The sequence below is a fragment of the Oncorhynchus clarkii genome, chromosome 13 (assembly GCF_045791955.1).
Source record: "Oncorhynchus clarkii lewisi isolate Uvic-CL-2024 chromosome 13, UVic_Ocla_1.0, whole genome shotgun sequence".
Lineage (NCBI taxonomy): Eukaryota > Metazoa > Chordata > Actinopteri > Salmoniformes > Salmonidae > Oncorhynchus > Oncorhynchus clarkii.
The window spans coordinates 38,284,749-38,308,586 of record NC_092159.1 but is presented as its reverse complement, the minus strand read 5'-3'; the positions used below and the strand labels follow the sequence as shown (position 1 = coordinate 38,308,586).

At 43.5% G+C, this 23,838-nt stretch overlaps 1 protein-coding gene across 1 annotated transcript; it reads left to right on the top strand.

Moving 5' to 3' along the window:
- Positions 1-1,333: 1,333 nt before the first annotated feature.
- LOC139364650 (integrin beta-3-like) lies at positions 1,334-23,413 on the top strand. Its single transcript, XM_071101579.1, has 15 exons — positions 1,334-1,447; positions 2,585-2,670; positions 3,003-3,207; positions 3,376-3,628; positions 3,881-4,043; positions 5,210-5,371; positions 5,464-5,559; positions 5,656-5,745; positions 6,374-6,508; positions 6,645-7,074; positions 19,829-20,051; positions 20,225-20,325; positions 21,245-21,361; positions 21,864-22,030; positions 22,145-23,413. The coding sequence occupies exons 1-15, from the start codon at positions 1,381-1,383 to the stop codon at positions 22,211-22,213; spliced, it is 2,364 nt and encodes a 787-aa protein (XP_070957680.1). The 5' UTR covers positions 1,334-1,380; the 3' UTR covers positions 22,214-23,413.
- Positions 23,414-23,838: the final 425 nt, after the last annotated feature.

Sequence of the window (23,838 nt, the reverse complement as noted above, 5' to 3'; positions counted from 1 at the left end):
TACCTGAGTTGCAACAAATCCCAGGTGGACCCCATCTTACATAATGAGGTGGTCTTCATTATATCAGACCCAGAGAAAAGGAAAAGGGGTGACGTGGTGATGGTTGGTTATCCAAACACTGATATTGGCAGAGTGATTGCATTCTCAGACTCAGTGAAAAGCTTGACAATGTGCTCTATGGAGCAGAGGCAGAGGTCAATACCAATCTCCTGCCCCCCCCCCCCCCAATGTTCCAGCTCACTGTCTTAATTGGGTGCCATCTGACCCCCTCTTTAGCTCTTTACCAGTACCAATGTGAGCCATGGAGCATTATCCCCCACCCACAGCCAGGAGCAATCAGAGCCTAATGCAAGCACACTGCCTGCCTTCCTGGGTATTACAGCTTATCTATTTCTCTTTTTCTATCACCCCACCTCGCTGCAATTCCAGAACACTGGCTGGTGGCAGTAGCTTAGCAACCAGCGAGACAGAGAGAATAACAGTATAGAGGGAGAGGGACAGTGATTCAATAAATGGACAAGCTTAGAGGCAGAGAGAGAGAGAGACAGAGACATTGTCTGTCTCCCACTCCCCCCACCTAATTTTTATCCCCCTCCTGCACTTTTAGAGGTACACAATTTCTCTCCTGCTCCATCACTCCACAATGGACAAGCCTGGGAGGGCCACTAAACAGGTCAGGTTCAGATAAAGGAAGAATGGATCAAACAGGACTACTGAATCCTTCTCTAAAGAAGAGATGGCAGATAATGGATGTAAATAGTCCAGCCTACATGCCCACATACACAACAAGCAAGATATGCTCAAAGCCCCGTAAAGCCTTATCTGAAAATTAAACAAAGATGCAAACGACAACGTTTACAAACACATTTCTCTGCATTGTTATAACAGTGTATTGTTTTTGACAATATGTTTTGTATTTCTATACATTTTTTATTTCATGAGTGTTATTTTCATTTTATACATTTGTTTAGTTTACATATAAATGTATTCATTCATTTATTTCAGTTTTTCTTTTTTTGGGGGGGGGGGGTATTGTCGAATAGAATTCAAAAGATTAGCAGGCAATTTGAATGTCTTGAATCACACAGATGCTTGCTACCATTATAGTGACAGACATATCTATGCCACTGACACGTGGAGAATATTCTTTAATATAATGGATATCCACACTCTCATCTATATATTATGTCGTACAGTTACGTTTCTATACAGTAGCCTAAACGTGTCAGAGCCTCTCTGAATCATAATCAGCATTGCATTTTGCAAGAATGAGGAAAAGCATTCTAATTGGTGATCCACTGGTTTGAGATCAGGCTACTAATACAGGAGGTGGAGCAGGCAGAGAAAGTCAAGCAGTCAGTCCTAACCCGTCTCTCCAACATGGGAACTTTTTTAGACCGTCTATGGATATTTTCTGGTTTATTATTAGCTTCTTCTGAAGTTCTTGGTAAGTATTTTCTTTTTCATTTAATAATTGGTATGTAATAAGTTTTCCTCTGCCATTCTAAAATACATTTTCTATTCTAGAACGCCGGCTAGAATTTTAATCATACTTTTGTTTTATCCTATGTTTTTAATAAGTAATACGTCTTAAGTTCCAGGAAAACTCACCAAACGATAGTTTTTTTACGATTCTATTTGCTAAAACAATAAACTGTATGGCACTGTATTGCGCTACCGGAATGGAACATTGGGCATGTTGATTCCTTAGAAGGTATCGCTAATTCTTGAGACGTTGTGCCAGAGTGCGCTCATATTTGTACAGGCCACACCTTTGCATCATAAGATAACACTTTCACATAGTATTTGTTTTGGCCTCCTGTTCTTATAGAAACAGTGCCAAATAGACAAGCGATCACTTCAACATGCACAATAGCGAATAGCCTAATAATAATAATAATAGAAAAGGATATCTAACACATAATTAAACCTCAACACATCGAACAGACGCGTATACATCTCATTGAAAAAAAAAATGATATGACTGCAATCAGGTTTTAACCAACTGTTGCAAGACGTAATGTTTAACATCAGAGACTTATTGAGCAGCGTCAACATGATACAATGTAGCGTCGTACAGTGGTGGAAATTCCTGCAGCGTGTGCCTCTTTCACTAGCATCGAATTGCCTGCATGACAGCTGTTTTACAAAACACCGTGCGTGACAGCACAGGCTTGAGTAGCAAGCAGTATGGCGTAACAGAAGAGGAGAGAAGTAGAGCCTGCGGCAGAGAGGAAGCAGAGGAGGAGGAACCAGGAGAGAGAGAAATGAGAGTGTGTGGTAGAGATACGGAACCGTCTGTGGCCCAACTAACTACTGAAGTAGTGAGAAAAGTTGAAGAAGTGTCTTTAAATGCAGAGTCAGTATGGAGAAACGTCACGAGACACAATTACTGGGCAAAACAGCAAGTAGAATAACATTGTCAGAAACACTCAAAAGCTAATAAAGAATCAATCTAAAAGTCTCCATACAGCACATAGCATACGTATGTGATTCCTATTCAAGTGTCCATATATAGCTTCTTTGATTCCCACTACTGGACCCCCTACCGATTCACTCATGTTTATGTTGGTGTGTACTTCAGGCTCAAACATCTGCACGTCTCGAGGGGTGAGCACCTGCAGACAGTGTTTGGCTATCCACCCTAGCTGTGCTTGGTGCTTTAAGGAAGTAAGTATACCCCTGGGAGACTAAGTACAAAAAGTGCTGTAATTTCTAAATGGTTCACCCTATATGGATGAAAATACCCTCAACTTAAAGGTGACATGCTGCACTTTAATACCATAGTCATTGCATCATTTCAAATCCAAACTTCTGGAGTACAGAGTCAAAACAACAAAAAATGTGTCACTGTCCAAAAACTGTATTCATCTACTGAACCCACCTTCCATTGTATTGCATTTAGATGCACTTTTTTAACAAATTGATCACTGTCCCTTTACTGGTTGTCTCATTGGGAAGTGTTACTCTCACCAGTGTGTGTGTTGTCTTCCTGGGTTCAGGAGTTTGGCCAAGGGGGCTCCAGTGTGTCCCGTTGTGACCTGAAGCAGAACCTGTTGGATGGGGGGTGTACGAAGGGGGGGCTAGAGTTCCCCTTCAGTACCCTCAGTGTGCAAGAAAACACGCCCCTCAGTGACAAGGCATCGGGGGCTGCTGACGACGTCACCCAGATCAGACCCCAGAAACTCAGCCTCACTCTGAGACCAGGTACACTAACACAGCATAGGCTTACATACAAACACCCATATACACTGGCTTCACAACTCATCTAAAGTACATTGAAGTACATCTTTCGCCTCTCCTCTCTCACAAATTCAAACACCTCCTTTTAATCCTTTGTACCCTACCTGATTTTGACCTCTCTCTCTCTCTCAGATGATGCCAGGCGTTTCACAGTGACAGTGAAGCAGGTGGAGGACTACCCAGTTGACCTGTACTATCTGATGGACCTCTCCTACTCCATGAAGGACGACTTGGCCCGCCTGCGCTCCCTGGGCAACCAGCTGGCTGCAGCCATGGGCCGCACCACCAGCAACCTGCGTATGGGCTTTGGGGCCTTTGTGGACAAGCCCCTGTCCCCATATATGTACACCTACCCTGAGGAAGCAATCAGTAACCCTTGCTATGGGTGAGTGGGGGGTGGAGGGGACAGCGAGGTGGAGGAGGAGGGAGAGGAGGAGGAGATTGTTCAGAGTGGAAGATTTTGATTCTGAAAAAGGTTGATATTCTGTGTTGAAGCTCAAACTTCCTCAGGATGTGTCTTTGTTAATAGCTGTCAAATCGTGTCTAACAGCAATGTATTTATCTTTCTTTCTCTGTCTCTCGCCACCTTTTTTGTCAATTTGCCTGTTTTCGGCATGGCACGGGGTGTGATGTGTAGGATCCAGACGCGGTGCCTGCCTCAGTTTGGCTACAAGCACGTGCTGTCTCTGACCAAGCAGGTGGAGCGCTTCACCGAGGAGGTGGCGAAGCAGCAGGTGTCTCGTAACAGAGACTCTCCAGAGGGAGGCTTCGACGCGGTCATACAGGCAGTGGTGTGCAAGGTGATACAGTTGAAGTCAGAAGTTTACATACACCTTAGCTAAATACATTTAAACTCAGTTTTTCACAATTCCTGACATTTAATCCTAGTAAAAATTATTCCCTGTCTTAGGTCAGTTAGGATCACCACTTTATTTTGAGAATGTGAAATAATTATAATAATAGAGAGAATGATTTAGTTCAGCTTTTATTTCTTTCCCAGTGGGTCAGAAGTTAACATACACTCAATTGGTATTTGGTAGCATTGCCTTTAAATGGTTAAACTTGGGTCAAACGTTTCAGGTAGCCATCCACAAGCTTCCCACAATAAATTGGGTGGATTTTGGACCATTCCTCCTGACAGAGCTGGTGTAACTGAGTCGGGTTTGTAGGCCTCCTTACTTGCACACACTTTTTCAGTTCTGCCCACAAATTTTCTATAGGATTGAGGTCAGGGCTTTGTGATGGCCACTCCAATACCTTGACTTTGTTGTCCTTAAGCCACTTTTCACAACTTTGGAAGTATGCTTGGGGTCATTGTCCATTTGGAAGACCCATTTGTGATCAAGCTTTATCTCCCTGACGGATGTCTTGATGTTGCTTCAATATATCCACATAATTTTCCTCCCTCATTGAAGTGAAGTGCACCAAGATTATCCCATGATGTCAAGCAAAGAGGCACTCAGTTTGAAGGTAGGCCTTGAAATACATCAACAGGTACACCTCCAATTGACTCAAATTATGTCAATTAGCCTATCAGAAGCTTCTAAAGCCATTACATCATTTTATGGAATTTTCCAAGCTGTTTAATGGCACAGTCAACTTAGTTTATGTAAACTTCTGACCCACTGGAATTGTGATACAGTGAATTATAAGTTAAATAATCTGTCTGTAAACAATTGTTGGAAAAATGACTTGTGTCAAGCACAAAGTAGATGTCCTAACCGACTTGCCAAAACTAGTTTGTTAACAAGAAATTTGTGGAGTGGTTACGAGTTTTAATGACTCCAACATAAGTGTATGTAAACTTCTGACTTCAACTGTAAATACACACGCGTGTACGCACACACCTAGAGACATACAGACACACACACACTCAGTGGTTTAGAAAACAGCACGCAAACTTGAATTACATACCGTTTCTCTTCTCTCCTCTTCTTCCCCTCTCTCTCCCTCCCTCTGTCACTAGGACAAGATAGGCTGGCGTGGGGATGCCTCCCACCTGTTGGTGTTCACTACCGATGCTACGACACACATAGCCCTGGACGGCCGGCTGGCTGGTCTAGTGCAGCCCAATGATGGACATTGTCACATCGACAGAGACAACAACTATGACAAGTCGTCAACCCTGGTGAGTGGTGTGTGTCAGGGAGTTTGTGTTGGAGTTCTATTCGTCTGTTATCACAAGAGAAACGTAATGATAATGACGGTCTCCTCCTTCAGGACTACCCCTCTCTGGCTCTGATCACAGAGAAGATGTCTGAGAACAACATCAACCTCATTTTTGCTGTGACCAACAATGTGATGCCCCTCTACCAGGTGAGTACACCTGACTGTTACCAGAGTCACCGGGGTTACTAGGTGTAGGATTATGGTACAATACCGATTATGCCCCCTTGGAACCTCTTTCCTCAGAACTACAGCCAGCTGATTCCTGGCACCACAGTTGGAACACTGTCGGATGACTCTGGGAATGTGATCCAACTCATCCTGGATGCTTACGAGGTAAGAGACAGCCGTATATGTGAGAGTTGGGTTTTGATTTCAATCACGCCCAGTCATGCCCACTTTACCATTAACGCGAGTTGGTAACACCGAGGGGAGAATTATCATACACTGAGAAACAGCCGCGCTGAGTGCGCTCTATCCAATCGTAGCAGCAGAATCAGCCTACAGCCCGGCCATTTACAGACAACAGAACTACCCATTAGCATGCAGCGCCTCGTAGCCAATGTTATGTTGAAAGGACAGGAGCAAACATCACCAACACAACAGTCATAAAAAATACAGATACTCTAGAAAGCAGGAAAGGCCTTGAGCTGGTCATGCGTTGATATTTTAAGAGGAACACACAACATTAGCGAACATAACGCTCCCACTTCAAACTCTCATTGCTTCTAGCATTTCTTAATGAGGACGTGGAAAGCGAGGCTAAAGGAGTGAGTTCAGCCCCCCTTAAATTCTCAAACAGTCTATTTGACTTCCCACGAGCCCATGCGTGACAGATAGAACACTGTATATACACACTGTATCCATTTCCACAGAGACTAAGAGTAGAGGTTTTCTGAATCGTTTATGTTTCTGATTGAGTTCTTTCTGACCTCTGCCCATTGACCCCTGACCTGTGGAGTAGAGGATCCGTTCCAAGGTGGAATTGGAGTTGCTGGGTGTTCCAGAGGAGCTGGCTCTGTCCTTCAACGCCACCTGCCTCAACGGAGAGCTCATCCAGGGACTCAAGTCCTGCTCCGGGCTTAAGATCGGAGACACAGTCAGTACCTGTACCACTCACCATCTGGATGATAAATGCTGGCCTAGTGTCAGATCTTAGGTATAGGAATAATGCTCTGTTCTTACTGCACAGTTCAAATGTAACCTGCTGTATCACACACACCTTTCCCCCCCAGGTGTCGTTCAGTGTGGAGGCAAGGTTACGCGGCTGCCCTAAGGAGAAGAACCGTACCTTCACCATTAAACCTGTGGGCTTCAAGGACGCCCTGGAGGTTACGGTCCACTTCGCCTGCGGGTGTGACTGTGAGGCCACAGCCCAGCCCGAGAGCCCTCTCTGTAACCAGGGAAATGGGACCTACGAGTGTGGTGTGTGCCAGTGTCACCCGGGGCGCCTGGGAGACCGCTGTGAGTGTGCCGACGGGGACTACAGGCCCTCAGACCAGGGCAACTGCAGCCCCAAACCTGATGAACCCATCTGCAGTGGGAGGGGCAACTGTGTGTGTGGCCAATGCTCCTGCCACACTAGTGGCTTTGGAAAGGTGTGGGGCAAGTACTGCGAATGTGACGACTTCAACTGCCTGCGCTTCAAAGGAGAGATCTGCTCAGGTGAGTGGATAGACCACTGTGGTGTCTGTCAAGGAGACAGCAATGTTGGTTTCTTTTTGTGTTTTTTTTTTTTAACGCCTTTTTCTCCCCAATTTCGTGGTATCCAATTGGTAGTTATACAGTCTTGTCCCATCGCTGCAACTCCCATACGGACTTGGGAGAGGCGAAGGTCGAGAGCCGTGCATCCTCCGAAACACGACCCAGTCAAGCCGCACTGCTTCTTGACACAATGCCCGCTTAACCCGGAAGCCAGCCGCACCAATGTGTCGGAGGAAACATCGTACACCTGGCGACCGTGTCAGCGTACATGCGCCCGGCCTGTCACAGGAGTCGCTAGAGCGTGATGGGACAGGGACATCCTGGCCGGCCAAAACCTCCCCTAACCCGGACGGCACTGGGCCAATTGTGCACCGCCTCATGGGTCTCCCGGTCGACAGAGCCTAGACTCGAACAAGAATCTCTAGTGGCACAGCTAGCACTGCGATGTAGTGCCTTAGACCCCTACATGTTCCTTTCTGCTGAGTTTTGAAGCTTAACTCATCAACACACGTTGTTTTTGTAACATTCCTTGTCTGTGTTTGCTTTAGGGTTAGGTTTTTTGGCAGACTTATGGTTTTAGCAGGATAGAGGGGATTTCCATAGAACATGTCCACAATGCCTCAGTTGACCCTTATCCAGTACTTTCTCTTTTACGGTTAATTTAACCCAGTCGATGATTAGCTTGGCATTAATCGTAGTTGATCCATTGTTACCACAGTTTCTTCGTTGTTCTTGCCACGGTATATGGCATTAACTATGTGAACCCTTTGGAAATACCTGGATTTCTGCATAAAATGGTCATACAATTTGATCATATCTTCATCTAGGTCACAACAATAGACAAACACAGTCTGATTAAACTAATAACACACAAACAATTATACATTTTCATGCCTTTATTGAACACACCGTGTAAACATTCACAGTGCAGGTTGGAAAAAGAATGTGAACCCTTGGATTTAATAACTGGTTGTCCCTCCGTTGGCAGAAATAACCTCAACCAAACGTTTTCTGTGGTTGTGGATCAGACCTGCACAACGGTCAGGAGGAATTTTGGACCGTTCCTCTTTACAAAACTGTTTCAGTTCAGCAATATTCTTGGGATGTCTGATGTGACCTACTCTCTTGGGTTATGCCACAGCATCTCAAATCGGGTTGAGGTCAGTACTGGGCCACTCCAGAAGGTGTATTTTCTTCTGTTGAAGCCATTCTACTGTTGATTTACTTTTGTGTTTTGGGTCGTTATCCTGTTGCGTCACCCAACTTCGGTTGAGCTTCAATTGCCGGACAGATAGCCTAACATTCTCCTGCAAAATGTCTTGATAAACTTGCGAATTCATTTTTCCGTTGATGATAACAAGCTGTCCAGGCCCTGAGGCAGCAAAGCAGCCCCAAACCATGATGCTCCCTCCACCATACTTTACAGTTGGGTGTTGGTGTAATGTGCCTTTTTTTGCCACACATAGTGTTGTGTGTTCCTTCCAAACAACTCAACTGTAGTTTAATCTGTGCACAGAATACTTTGCCAGTGGTGCTGTGGAACATCCAGGTGCACTTTTGCAAACTTCAGACGTGCATTTTTTTGGGCAGCAGTGGCTTCTTCCATAGTGTCCTTCCATGAACACCATTCTTGTTTAGTGTTTTACGTATCGTAGACTCGTCAACAGAGATGTTAGCATGTTCCAGAGATTTCTGTAAGTCTTTAGCTGACACTCTAGGATTCTTCTTAACCTCATTGAGCATTTTGTGCTGTGCTCTGGCAGTCATCTTTGCAGGATGGCCACTCCTAGGGAGAGTAGCAACGGTGCTGAACTTTCTCCATTTATAGACAACTTGTCTTACTGTGGACTGATGAACATCAAGGCTTTTAGAGATACTTTCCAGCTTTATGCAGTCAACAATTCTTAATTCTTAATTCACAACCATAGTTGTGTCCCAAATGACAACCTACGACCTAGTTTTATTCGAGGCATGGTTCACATCAGGCAATTCTTCTTGTTAATAGCAAACTCAAATTTTGTGAGTGTTTTTATAGGGCAGGGCAGCTCTAACCAACATCTCCAATCTCGTCTCATTGATTGGACTCCAGGTTAGCTGACTCCTGACTCCAATTAGCTTTTGGAGAAGTCATTAGCCTAGGGGTTCACATATTTTTTCCAACCTACACTGTGAAGGTTTAAATGATGTATTCAATATAGACAAGAAAAATACAATAATTTGTGTGTTATCAGTTTAAGCACACTATGTTTATCTATTGTTGTGACTTAGATGAAGATCAGGTCAAATTTGATGACCAATTTGTGCCGAAATCCAGGTAATTCCAAAGGGTTCACATACTTTTTCTTGCCACTGTAAATAGTAGATAAATATCGGCTTAAACCAGGCTGTAAAATAAGGTGTTGCCCCACATTCTTATTATATGCCATATACTGAAAGTTGTTGGCTTTGAAATAGACCAAGACTACACAATGTTATGTAGACATAAACAGAGAATGCAGTGGTTCACCATTGGTCAATGTTTTTGACCTTTAACATTTGCTCAAATCCACTATGCTTACTGTACTGTAGCTCCAATGGATATACCTCGTCTGCTCTTACACTTAGATTGTATTATGAAGGTGAAAACATTCGAAGGAAACGGAACATGTTTACAATATACTTACTCACGAGAAGTTATTCAGATTATTCAAATCAAAACCACATCTTCTCCCATGATCATTTTAGCATAGTAAACAAGCTCACAGCACTCACTGATTCTATCAATCTTCTAACCACTCTTGGGAATGAAGTATGAGGTGTCATCGCTGATCATCTCTCCCTACTGCATGCCTGCACAAGCACACCCGTTGCAAAATCAAAGTAGAAGCATTGTAATAAGTCCTGTCATTGGATAATTGAATGTTGCTGCGTAGCAGATGAGTCATGGTGCCGTTGCTGCGTTTATATACAGTGACATTCAAGAGTTTGGACACACCTACTCATTCCAGGGTTTTTCTTTATTTTTTAAAACTATTTTCTACATTGTAGAATAATAGTGAAGACATCAAAACTATGAAATAACACACATGGAATCATGTAGTAACCAAAAAAAAGTGTTTGAGATTTGAATTTGAGATTCTTCAAAGTAGAGACCCTTTGTCTTCATGACAGCTTAGCACACTCTTGGAATTCTCTCAACCTGTCTGGCTAGGTGTCTGGCTAGACTCTAAACTCTCCTTCCAGACCCATATCAAACATCTCCAATCGAAAATCAAATCAAGAGTCGGCTTTCTATTCCGCAACAAAGCCTCCTTCACTCACGCCGCCAAACTGACCCTAGTAAAACTGACTATCCTACCGATCCTCGACTTCGGCGATGTCATCTACAAAATTGCTTCCAACACTCTACTCAGCAAACTGGATGCAGTTTATCACAGTGCCATCCGTTTTGTCACTAAAGCACCTTATACCACCCACCACTGCGACTTGTATGCTCTAGTCGGCTGGCCCTCGCTACATATTCGTCGCCAGACCCACTGGCTCCAGGTCATCTACAAGTCCATGCTAGGTAAAGCTCCGCCTTATCTCAGTTCACTGGTTACGATGGCAACACCCATCCGTAGCACGCGCTCCAGCAGGTGTATCTCACTGATCATCCCTAAAGCCAACACCTCATTTGGCCGCCTTTCGTTCCAGTTCTCTGCTGCCTGTGACTGGAACGAATTGCAAAAATCGCTGAAGTTGGAGACTTTTATCTCCCTCACCAACTTCAAACATCTGCTATCTGAGCAGCTAACCGATCGCTGCAGCTGTACATAGTCTATTGGTAAATAGCCCACCCATTTTCACCTACCTCATCCCCATACTGTTTTTATTTATTTATTTTTCTGCTCTTTTGCACACCAATATCTCTACCTGTACATAACCATCTGATCATTTATCACTCCAGTGTTAATCTGCATAATTGTAATTATTTGCCTACCTTCTCATGCCTTTTGCACACAATGTATATATAGACTCCCCTTTTTTCTACTGTGTTATTGACTTGTTAATTGTTTACTCCATGTGTAACTCTGTGTTGTCTGTTCACACTGCTATGCCTTATCTTGGCCAGGTCGCAGTTGCAAATGAGAACTTGTTCTCAACTAGCCTACCTGGTTAAATAAAGGTGAAATAAAAAAATAAATAAAATAAAAAACCAGCTTCATGAGGTAGTCACCTGGAATGAATTTAAATTAAACAGGTGTGCCATATTAAAAGTTAATTTGTGGAATTTCTTTCCTTCTTAATGAGTTTGAGCCAATCAGTTGTGTTGTGACAAGGTAGGGGTGGTATACAGAAGATAGCCCTATTTGCGTAAAAGACCAAGTCCGTATTATCGCAAGAACAGCTCAAATAATAGAAACCTCTGCTGCAGAAAATAAGTCCAATATAGTTAACTGCATCTCAGATTGCAGCTCAAGTAACAGGCACATCTCAACATCAACTGTTCAGAGGAGACTGCATGAATCAGGCCTTCATGGTCGAATTGCTGCAAAGATACACTACTAAAGGACACCAATAAGAAGAAGAGACTTGCTTGGGCCACGAAACACGAGCAATGGACATTAGACCGGGGGAAATCTGTCCTTTGGTCTGATGAGTCCAAATGTGAGATTTTTGGTACCAACCACCATGTCTTTGTGAGACGCAGAGTAGGTGAACTGATGATCTCCGCATGTGTGGTTCCCACCGTGAAGCATGGAGGAGGTGTTAGGGTACTTTGCTGGTGACACTGTCTGATTTATTTAGAATTCAAGGCAAACTTAACCAGCATGGCTACCACAGCATTCTGCAGCTATACGCCATCCCATCTGGTTTGCGCTTAGTGGGACTATCATTTGTTTTTCAACAGGACAATGACCCAACATACCTCCAAGCTGTGTAAGGGCTATTTGACCAAGAAGGAGAGTGATGGAGTGCTGCATCAGATGACCTGGCCTACACAATCACCCGACCTCAACCCAATTGAGATGGTTCGGGATGAGTTGGACCACAGAGTGATGGAAAAGCAGCCAACAAGTGCTCAGCATTGTGGGAACTCCTTAAAGACTGTTGGAAAAGCATTCCAGGTGAAGCTGGTTGAGGGAATGCCAAAAGTGTGCAAAGCTGTCATCCAGTCAAATGGTGACTACATTGAAGAATCTCAAATATTAAATATATTTTGATTTGTTTAACACTTTCTTTGGTTACTACATATGTTATTTCATGTCTCATTTCACGTCTTATTCTACAATGTAGAAAATAGCAAAAAATAGACCCTTGAATGAGTAGGTGTGTCCAAACTTTTGACTGGTACGGTATGTGTTGGCTGTAGCTATAACTCTGTGTTTTAACCACAGCCGTTCCCTTAGGGATATGACTGAGCTTTATTAGACAACCGGGACTTGGCTTATGGTAACAGCGGTTAAAGTCAGATTGGCCAATCGCTGTTGTAATCTCTGAAAGAATGAGAGGCACTGGATACCTGTAGAGAGGTTATGTCTGTTACTCTTTCAGGGAAAGAGCTATGTAGTCTATTATCGTCATTTGACTGAAAATGCACTGTTTGATTCCCTCCATAAGACCTTTGTTGTCAAATAGATGGTTGCCATTAGTTCCCAGCGTAGCCCTGAGTCTTTTCGACCTAGGAATGAGGATGTTCCCATGGTCAACCGCCTCACATGTTTGTTTTCACGTTGTCCAGACTTTTCCTCACCCCTCTCTCCCCTCACCCAGCCATAGCATGCCTCCACAGGGATTTAGACGGGAAGGCAGGGGGGGTCTGAGTCATGTGAGACAGCATCTCTTAACCTAAGCAGTCTGGCCCTTTGGGAAGGCACTATAAAAAGGGCCCGTGGGCTGAACAAGAAGGGTAATGTGCACCGGAATCATTTTTAAAAATTCAACATATCTAAGGCAACCAGCTGCAAAAGGATTGTGAGTTTGCTCAATATTTGGGCATATAGCTGAACCAACATACATTCTATTCTACTTTATCTGCATATTTCCCCAGTGTAAAATGAAACTCTTCACGACAGTATATTACATATATCATCAGGCCTTTCTTTGAGGGCCTAGTTACACCCTAACGCAGTCATCTAAAACCCCTGGTGTACAGGCCACATCATGCCTGCAAGTCACATTTTAATGTGTAATTTCTATTGGAATCCATCTAGAGCAGGGGTGTCAAAGTCAAATGGACGGAGGGCCAAATAAAAAAATCAGCTACAAGACGAGGGCCGGACTGTTCGAATGTTCATTGAAAAAATTTTAAATGACGCATATAGTCTAGTGAACCTAATTGAACCTACTGAAAACCTAACAAATATATTACAATATGATCAGATAAATAAAGCAATATTTTCTTATGGCTCTGTCAGTAATCTTTAATTTTCAACAGACACAAAAGACAAATTTCCTTTATATAAATATCCCCATAACATGAACATTAAATGAAAGAAACCGGTATTCAAGGCACCATCAGTAGACTATATTTTCTATTTTAGCAAAAGTGGGCTAAATTTACTTCAAAGAAAAAACAATAATAGCAATTTTCTATCATCCACTCAACTGAAATATTTTTAAAATATAATTGGATTGAAATACAAAAAAATAAAGTGCAAAAATCTATTAATCAAAAACAACACTTTGTTTAAGGAGAAGTAACATGCAGTGAAAACAAATATTAAATTTTAACTTTTAAACTTGAACTGAGTAAAAACTCTAAATATGTGATTGCACAGTAATGTTCACTTGTTTGAGGTTGAGGGTGATACTTGGTGGTGTCCCATCTTTTCCACAAGTTCATCAATGTTCGGGGTAAGGCTCTGAGCTGAAGAAATCCTCAGAATTGAGTGGAGGTGTTCAGCAGTAAGTCGACTTCTGTGTGATGTTTTGTTCAGGTTCATCAAAGAAAACAGTTGTTCACACAGGTATGTGCTGCCAAACATAGACAACGTTTGAGCAGCCTGGATGCGCAGCTGGGGCATTGTGCCGGGGAGGAAACGGGCGAACTCCGCAGCACCCACTGCCGCATATTTTGCCCTCAGTGCATCATTGCATTGGAGGTCAATCAACTCCATTTGGAGGTTTGGTGGTGAGCTTTCCACGTCAACAGCAAATGGGTTACCGAGCAGTTCCAACCTGCTTTTTTGTGCTTCAAAGTCAGCAAATCGGCGTCGAAAGTCAGCGGCAAGCATACCTATTTTATCAGCCAACTGTGTGCTCGGGAACGCACTGGTAGAGAGCTTCTCTTTCATGGTCTGGCAGCTGGGAAAGTGGCTCAAATTTTCTTTCCGCATCTGCGTCTCCCACAGAGTCAGTTTGGTTTTAAATGCCTTCACTGTACTGTACATATCAGAGATGACACGATCCCGACCCTGCAGCTGCAAGTTTATTGCATTCAGATGACTCGTAATGTCACACAGAAAAGCCATTTCACACAGAAACATTTCGTCTCGGAGTTGTGTTGTGTCTTTCCCTTTGCTGTCCAAGAACAGACAAATCTCCTCACGAAGCTCGAAACATCTTTGAAGCACCTTTCCCTGGCTTAGCCATCGCACCTCTGTGTGATAAGGCAAATCACCATGCTCCGTTTCTAACTCCGTCAGAAATGCCTTGAACTGGCGGTGATTCAAACCTTTGGCTCTGATAAAGTTAACTGTGCGCGTGATGATGCTCATTACATGCTCCATTTTCAAGGCTTTACCGCACAACGCTTCCTGGTGTATGATACAATGATAAGCTGTCAGCTCACCTGTCGCGTTTTCCTCTTGCATCTTTTCCCGTATCTTCGCCACCAGTCCGCTCCTGTGTCCACACATCGCAGGTGCTCCGTCGGTTGTCAAACCCACGAGTTTTTCCCAAGGCAGCTCCATCTCATTTACACATCTTGACACCTCTTCATACAAATCATGCCCCGTAGTTGTGCCATGCATAGGACGTAAAGCCAAAAACTCCTCTGTCACGCTTAGGTTGGAGTCCACTCCGCGGATGAAAATTGACAACTGGGCAATGTCAGAAATGTCGGTGCTCTCATCCACAGCCAAGGAATATGCAATAAAATCTTTTCCCTTTTTCACAAGCTGCTCTTTTAGATTGATGGACAAATGGTCTACTCTCTCGGCAATGGTGTTTCTGCTCAGACTCACATTTAAAAAGAGTTGCCTTTTTTCTGGGCAAACTTCGTCACAAACTTTAATCATGCAGTTTTTGATGAAATCCCCCTCCGTAAATGGCCGGGCTGATTTAGCGATCTCTTCTGCCAAAATAAAACTGGCCTTGACAGTTGCGTCCGCGTGTGTGTCCGCGTGTTTCGTTTCATAATGTCGTCTCAGATTATACTCTTTCAGTACCGCCACACTTTCTCCACACAGAAGACACACAGGTTTTCCAGCTACCTTCGTGAACATATACTCCGACTCCCACCTTGTTTGAAACCCCCGGTTCTCAGTATCCACCTTCCGTTTTGCCATTTTTGATGGGTATCTGAAAGTTAATTTTACTGTGATGCTGACGACTGCTGTGCCAATAAATATTGAAATGAAGCAGCCTACTGCTCGGTGCGTCACCTTTGCATTGTGGGAAATGTAGTATTGGTGCGTATAAAAGATCTGCGGGCTGCCGGCTTGCTGCGGGCCGGTTCTAATAATAAATCAAGATCATCCCAGGGGCCGTAAAAAACCTTCTTGCGGGCCGGATGTGGCCCGCGGGCCTTGACTCTGACATATGTGATCTAGAGTGAGGATATCCAACAATTGGAACTTTCAATCACCCACAACCTGCATTGAGAATGACTGACAGGGGTAGAAAATATTGATTATTGAGACTACCTAAATAGCCATCTCAGTAACGGGTACAAAAAAGTCCAACTACAAACAGATTGGATTAGTTTTGAAAAATGAATGTTTTTTTTTGTATGTTTGTGTAGCATAAGATTAATCAACCAATCATTGTACATGCAAAAACATAGATATTGAAACAAACAATTCTGAAAAGCAACCTGCAATAGAGCATGCTGGGAAATATAATAACGATGGGTGTGGTTTTTAGCAAACATATTTGTAATTTTACTCCAAAGGAAAACATGAACTTGGAATTCGTCTCAACAAGTTCATATACATTCAGCTCAATGTTGTTGAATGAACAAACCTTCACACATTAGCTACATTTATTTTCCTTCAATTCACAAAATAATGCTGATTAAGCAATTGGTTAAGTTGGCTTTTTTGAGTGAAATGTACGCTGTGTGTGAAATGTTATGTATGGTGCTTAGGGCGAAGTCAGGACTTGGGAGTGGGTTATATTTGGTTAAAACAGTAATTACTGTCTTAACTCAGCATTATCTATGGTTTCGTCAGTGGAAAATATGTTGTTTGTGGGATTGTGGTCTTAGTCATTGAGATGTACTCTTGTCTATGGTTGGCACAGAAATGTAACAGTCCAGAACTCCATATTTAGTGAGTAGAGCACAGTGAAGGAGACTCAACTTAGTCCGCCTGTGTCTCTGGAGTCTTGTTGGCATTATGTCATTGCTGTGTGACGAACAATATAGTCTAAGAGTCCCTGGGCCCAGCTCAATTTGAGTCTCCCCCATCCCGTCCTCCCAACCCCAGGCCCTCCCACATCCCCCGGAGGGCGTGTATTTTTCCCTCTGCTCTGGAGCTGAGGCTGGAGCTGGAGCTGGGGTTGGAGCTGGGGCTGGGGTTGGAGCTGGGGCTGGGGTTGGGGTTGGGGTTGGGGCTGGGGTTGGGGTTGGAGCTGGGGCTGGGGCTGGGGTTGGGGCTAGGGTTGGGGCTGGAGCTGGAGCTGGGGTTGGAGCTGGGGCTGGGGTTGGGGTTGGGGCTGGGGTTGGGGTTGGAGCTGGGGCTGGGGTTGGGGCTAGGGTTGGGGCTGGAGCTGGGGCTGGGGTTGAGGCTGGAGCTGGAGTCAGCAAGCACATCCCCAGGGCACACAAACAGGCAAGAGAGAACAGGAAAGTTAGCATTCCTCTGGCACCCTGCCCTCTCTCTTTCTATCCTCTCTTTCTCCCTCTTTTAAAGTTAACCTCCATCACAAATACTCCCACTCATCTCCTCTCCTCTCTCTTTTTTTATTTTGTATTATTCTCTCATCGGTGTGTTTACAGTACCCCCTCTTGCTCCTTCGTGCTCTTTTTCTCTCCCTCTCTCTCTCTCTTTCTTTATATTTATGTCTCTGACTTCCTCCACCGCTTCGCTCTCATTCTCTCTGTCCTCCCTCCTCCATGTTTATGTGTCTCTGTAGTTCATGTTTACGACTTGATAAATTGGAGGATTAGAGTGCCATCTCAGACCGAGGCAGATTATTTAGATGTGCATGCCAAATGGCACCCTATTCCCTGTATAGTGCACTACTTCTGACCAGGGCCCATAGGGCTCATGTCAAAAGTAGTGCACTGTGTAGGGAATAGGGTGGTCATTTGGGATGTATGCCTAGAAACACCTTCCCATGTCTCTGACTCGACCCTACAACAAGTACAGTAGAGAGAACAAGGCACAAGCATGAACTCACTGTACGGATGAGGTAGAGTATAAGGAGCATTAGCCAAACTCTAGAACGTTTTTAAGAGAGGAAAACCGGGACTTTCTTTACTATGTGTTGAATGTGTCCCATTCAGTTGGGTTCGTGCTCTGTTTGTGGGATACATACTGTAAAACGTTAACCAGCTCAACTCAGACAGCTTATGTGCCTGCAAGACAGTAAAGCGACTTTTTATACCTATAGCTGCCTCTTTCAATACAAACACACACACACTCACTTATCTCACAGTGATGACAGAGTCAGATAGGGCGTGGGAACTGGGGAATTTAGCTGACGGAGGTGGTTTCACCTGAAAACAACAATGCCCATGTCTCTGAGGGCCTGTTTTCACAGTTTACAGACCTCTGTTCAGTTTCCAGCGGTCACTCTAACCCAGCTGAGCTCTGAGACAGTGACTCAGTTTGTCTCTGCTCTTCGTCATTCATTGCCCAGCCCTGTTGCATTAACCTTCAGCCGGTATGTCTGTCTGAGGGCAATCATACAATCATTTCTCAATTTTGCTGGCTGGTCTGAGAGATATTGTGGAGGCTCCAGGGAGTGGTTATCACATCCCAGGGATTGTCCCAGTGTTGGGACGGGATGAGTGGGATGGATTACCAGTTTGCTTCATTAAGAAGGGCGCTTATCCTGCCATTGTCTGCACTGTCTGGTCATGATTTGATGACTTAATGTTCTGGGAATTATTACTCAATATGGACTCATCACACATGTGCCTGCCTGCCTGCCCATGCTCTCAATACACTCATGAATACAGAGACAAACACATGCAGAATTGCTGACAATTACACTGAACAAAAATGGAAACACAACATGCAACAATTTCAAAGATTTGACTGAGTTACAGTTCATATGAGGAAATCAGTCAATTGAAATGAATTCATTAGAACCTCATCTATGGATTTCACATGACTGAGAATACAAATATGCATCTGTTGGTCACAAGACACCTTAAAAACAATGGGCCTCGGGATCTCGTCACGTTATTTCTGTGCATTAAAATTGACATTGATAAAATGCAATTGTGTTCATTGTCTGTAGTTTATGCCTGCCCATGTCCTAATTCTATTATCACCATTGGGCACTCTTTTCACAATGTTGACACCGCTCACCCACTGTAGAATAACTATCTTCAAAGTAATGACTCGGGACTTCGGGTTTGAAATGAAAGCTTCTTCTAGTAATACTACTTGTTCACGTTACATTTAACAACTTCAGATTCTACAAAACAATAAAAGAAAGTTGCTAGCGAAAGTCAGGATAATCACTTGTCACTTGTAGATAACTGGCGCGTTCTCTCTCTACTTCCTGTCACAAGGCATTCTGGAACTTGCCGTCAATAGCGTAATCCAATACTAACCAATACAACAGAAATATCTACATAGTTCTCTCAATCTCCAACACACAAATTCTAATACAATTCCGTATGTAAATAACTCTAAAGAAAATATCTTTAGATCCAGCTTAGTTAATTAACTGTAAACATTAACTCTGTAACCCATTACAACACCTACACAACGCCATACACATAGTCTGCGGCTGGACGTACTGCCAAATTCTCCAAAACAACATTGGAGACGGCTTATGGTAGACATTCCTGTAGTCAGCATGCCAATTGTACGCTCCCTCAAAACTTGAGACATCTCTGATATTGTGTTGAGTGAAAAACTGCACATTTTAGAGTGGCCTTTTATTGTCCCCAGCACAAGGTGCACCTGTGTAATCATCATGCTGTTTAATCAGCTTCTAGATATGCCACACCTGTCAGGTGGATGGATTATCTTGGCAAAGGAGAAATGCTCACTAACAGAGATGTTAACATATTTGTGCACTACATTTGAGAGAAATAAGCTTTTTGTGCATATGGAACATTTCTGGGATCTTTTATTTCAGCTCATGAAACGTGGGACCAACACTTTACATGTTGGGTTTCTATTTTAGTTAAGTATAGATACAATCTGGCAAAAACACGTGCACAACCACTCACATACACAGTGCTTAGAAATTCAAAACATTCCAGGCCAGGGTTGTAATTGCACTCATGGGTTTGTCCAGTACTGATAACGTGATGTACAAAATATACATTATTACGGTCTCTAAGTTAGACATAAAATGTCCATAAAAAATGGCCCATCCTCACTCTCTGTGTCTCTGCCAGGCCATGGGAAATGTGACTGTGGATTCTGCAAGTGTGGCTCTGACTGGATGGGGGAGAACTGTAACTGCACAACCCGGACAGACACCTGCATGTCCAGCATGGGCCTGCTGTGCAGCGGCCGGGGCCAGTGTGTGTGTGGGGCCTGTGAGTGCACCCAGCCAGGGGCCTACGGGGCCACTTGTGAGAGGTGTCCAACCTGCCCTGATGCCTGCAGCATCAAGAAGTGAGTAAATACAGGGGGCAGTATAACTGCCTACACACAGATACTATATGAGTACATGTGATAGGGGTGATGAGGAAATGGTGATGCAATAAGGAAGAGGAGGAAAAGGAGGATGATTATGATGAAGTTGGTGATGATGATGATGATGCATTAACAGTGTGTTGTATCTGCAGGGAATGTGTTGAATGTAAGCACTTCAAGAGAGGCCATCTCTTTGAGGAGAAAAGCTGTGCCGGAATCTGCAGGGATGAAATTCAGAAGGTGGAAGAACTAGGTAAGAACTATTACACAATGTTCCCTTGTTGTGAGTTCAACATGCTCTCCAAGCAACAGATTGCATTATTTACAGTGCGTGTTAAAGTTCTTGATGTTCTCACATATTCCTATGATGTGAATGGCAGGTAGACTGGTGGGCTGGGCCAGTACCTGGAAGGTTGCTGGTTTGAATCACTGAGCCGACTACGTGAGATATTTGTCAATGTGCCCTTGAGCAAAGCACTTAACCCTAATTGTTCCTTTAAGTTGTTCAAAACATGTTATATAAACTGGGTGTTAACAACCCACATTGAGTCCCCAATTTCTCTACAGTATCAGAGCTTGTTCTCCCTGAGGAAACTGCAGTTTCAGGGTGGATATGACGCTGATGACCATTCTCTAGAGCTCATTCCATTTTAACATTCAGTATGATCTGCTGATTCGGTAATCTAAACCTAAAGAACCAGAACAGGCTGAGTAACATTGTGAAACCAGGCAGCAGGATCCTTGGTATGAACTTACAGTAACTGACCTTTCTCGCCAGCAACATACATGACTCAGACGCAAGGAGCCATCCATTCTGAGACTCCTAGACTCCTGTTTGATACATTTCTGTGTGCTTCCCTTAGAGCGCAGATACAGATAAAACTAATAGATCAAAACTCTCCTTCATCCCAGCTGCTATTAGCTCTCTCAATATGCAGTAGGACTGTGCTGTTTTGGTACAGACTGGTTTATTCATCTCTGGTTTAGAGGTCTAATTCCTGTGGACACTGCTGTTTATATTGTATTTGTTTGTCTGTATATTTAATGTTATGTGTCCATTGATTTTACTATGTGCTGCGAAATAAATATAATTAACCTCCGGCTCCTCATCTCCTCTCTCTCTCTCTCTCTCTCCTTATCCTCCACTTGGATCTAACTCTCCTTCACCCCAGTCTTCTATGAGAAGAATGCTGTGAACTGCACCTATAAGGATGAGAATGACTGTGTAGAGCGCTTCCAGTACTACGAGGATGCCAGTGGAAAGTCCATCCTGTATGTCATGGAGCCTGGTGAGTGTGTCCATCCGTGTGTGAATGGGTCGGAGTTCTGTGCTCGTATGTACAGCATATGATATGCGTTTGGCAGGGTCTGGATGAGAGTGAATTCCTTTAGTTATCTAGAGAATAATTGTGTGTGTAGAAATAATGTGCATTACTATGTGTGCATAGGACTAAAGCCGGGAGCTGTAGGAGGAGTCGATTTATTTCTCCCTGGATAAGAATAGTGTGTTCCTGGGTGCCATGTCAGTCTTTGTCTTTGTGGCTGGGAGGCACCACTAGATAGTAGAGCAGGTACAGAGAGGGCAGAATGGTTCTCTAAAGCTGATAATAGCACTCAGCCCTGCCACTCCTGGTAGTCTTCTCCCCTCTGACAAGCACCCAAGAGGAACAAAGACAACCCCAAAGCAAGAGTGAGGTGCATTAATGCTAGTCCCCTACACAAATATCATATTGCCGACACAAATATCCTCTCTCTCTTCTCTCTCCTCCTGTTTTCTTCTCTCTCTTTCAGACTGCCCTAAAGGGCCTGATATCCTGGTGGTTCTCATGGCGGTGGCGGGGGCCATCTTGTTTCTGGGTCTGGCTGGCCTGCTCATCTGGAAGCTGCTGGTCACCATCCACGACCGCCGAGAGTTCGCCAAGTTTGAGGAGGAGAGGGCTAAGGCCAAGTGGGATACGGTGAGTCCGACTATGCTTTTAAGACAAAGCTGCCATCTGATGGAGAAAATATGAATGGCAAGAATATTTATCCATGTCAAGATGACACGTCCTCTATTTGTTTCTATTTTCCAGGCTAACAACCCCTTGTACAAAGGAGCCACCACCACTTTCACCAATGTGACCTACCGTGGGAACTCTTGAGGGACTCTTGACCAATCACAATCAGCAAAACTCAGGGGTTTATAAGAGAGATGCAATGTAGTGACACAGAGGGGTTGGTGAGGCGGACCCTCTCCACCGTCGTGATAAAGTGTGCTAACTCTACTGTCAGTGAAATACGTTTGTTGATATTACACTGTAGTGATGGTATTCTATATATCATGTAAAAACCAAAGCATTAAAACTGCCTTATCCAACATTTCGATATCCGTCCAAATTATGGCAGGGCCTCCAGGACCCCTATTTCACCCACAAAGTGTGACGTCATTACCAGAATAAGGCCAGGTATAGTTCAGAGACCCCAAACCGAACTTTAAAGACAAAGACAGTTATGCTCTGTTGTTGTTTCATGAAATTGCACTGCACACACCACAGCACACACCACTGCACACACCACTGCACATACCACTGCACACTTGCCCACAGGCCTCTTTCACAAACAAACTGGTTGTAGTATGTTATTATGGAACCTAACTGCTTGCTTCTACTGCCATGGTTTACTTGCGTTATGACACTAAACTCAGGTATTCACACTGTATTACAAAAAGGTCAAAGCCAATACCTGTAATAAACAGCCACATGGGATATCATGAGTGAATTATGTTTTAGTTAATGGTGCTGGTGCCCAATTTATGCTGTATGTTAAAATATGTCAATGTTACATTTAATGTGTTTTGGGAATGAGTGGCTTTTTGGTTAGATTATTGGTTTTACTATGTTGATTTAAAAAAAAGTGAAATCACTCATCCATTTTTCTGTCTTTTTTTTTTAGCAATTTCACTCTGCTAAGAAACATTTTTGAAAAAATGATCGGCTTTTGCGTTTTGCTTTTATATATAACATCATGTTTGTAATTGAATGAGTATCAATAACACATTGTGCAAACCAGTACAAACACGATTTGCCATGGATAAAGATACGGAGATTTCTGCGCATGTGCAGGATTTCCACTCCGCTGCCTTTGTAGCTGTTGCTCAGCGCTCGGTTGCCGCTTCACCCACCCGTAACATGAGCATCTCGTAATTATATACAGATCTCCGGTTTCAGACACTTGCGAATTAAAACGTTTAATTGGCAGGTGTACAGTGCACTACTAAGATGCTGGCTAACCCCTAAAGTACATTGGTGTTTTGCCAAAAGTATATAACTACCCCTGTCTAAATAAAATAATTTTAAAAACTTTACCAGAGAGCTTTATTGTTTCAAATCACACGTGCGTAGGCCTATGGCTATTTGGGAAGCCAGCAATTTGGGCAGTGCTTGTGGCAATAGGCATAGCTAATTATTGAGTTGCAGCTGCTAGTAAAAAGCATTTAAAATGTGTGAAGATAATGTGTCTCGACTATAATTTAAAATGGAATCTAGGATTCCCACAAGCCACACAATAATTGTCTGAAGGCATCTGTTATTCAATGCGTTTCAATGGGCCAATAACAATAGCAGGCCAAATTCAAATCAAATCAAATTTTATTTGTCACATACACATGGTTAGCAGATGTTAATGCGAGTGTAGCGAAATGCTTGTGCTTCTAGTTCCGACAATGCAGTAATAACCAACAAGTAATCTAGCTAACAATTCCAAAACGACTACCTTATACACACAAGTG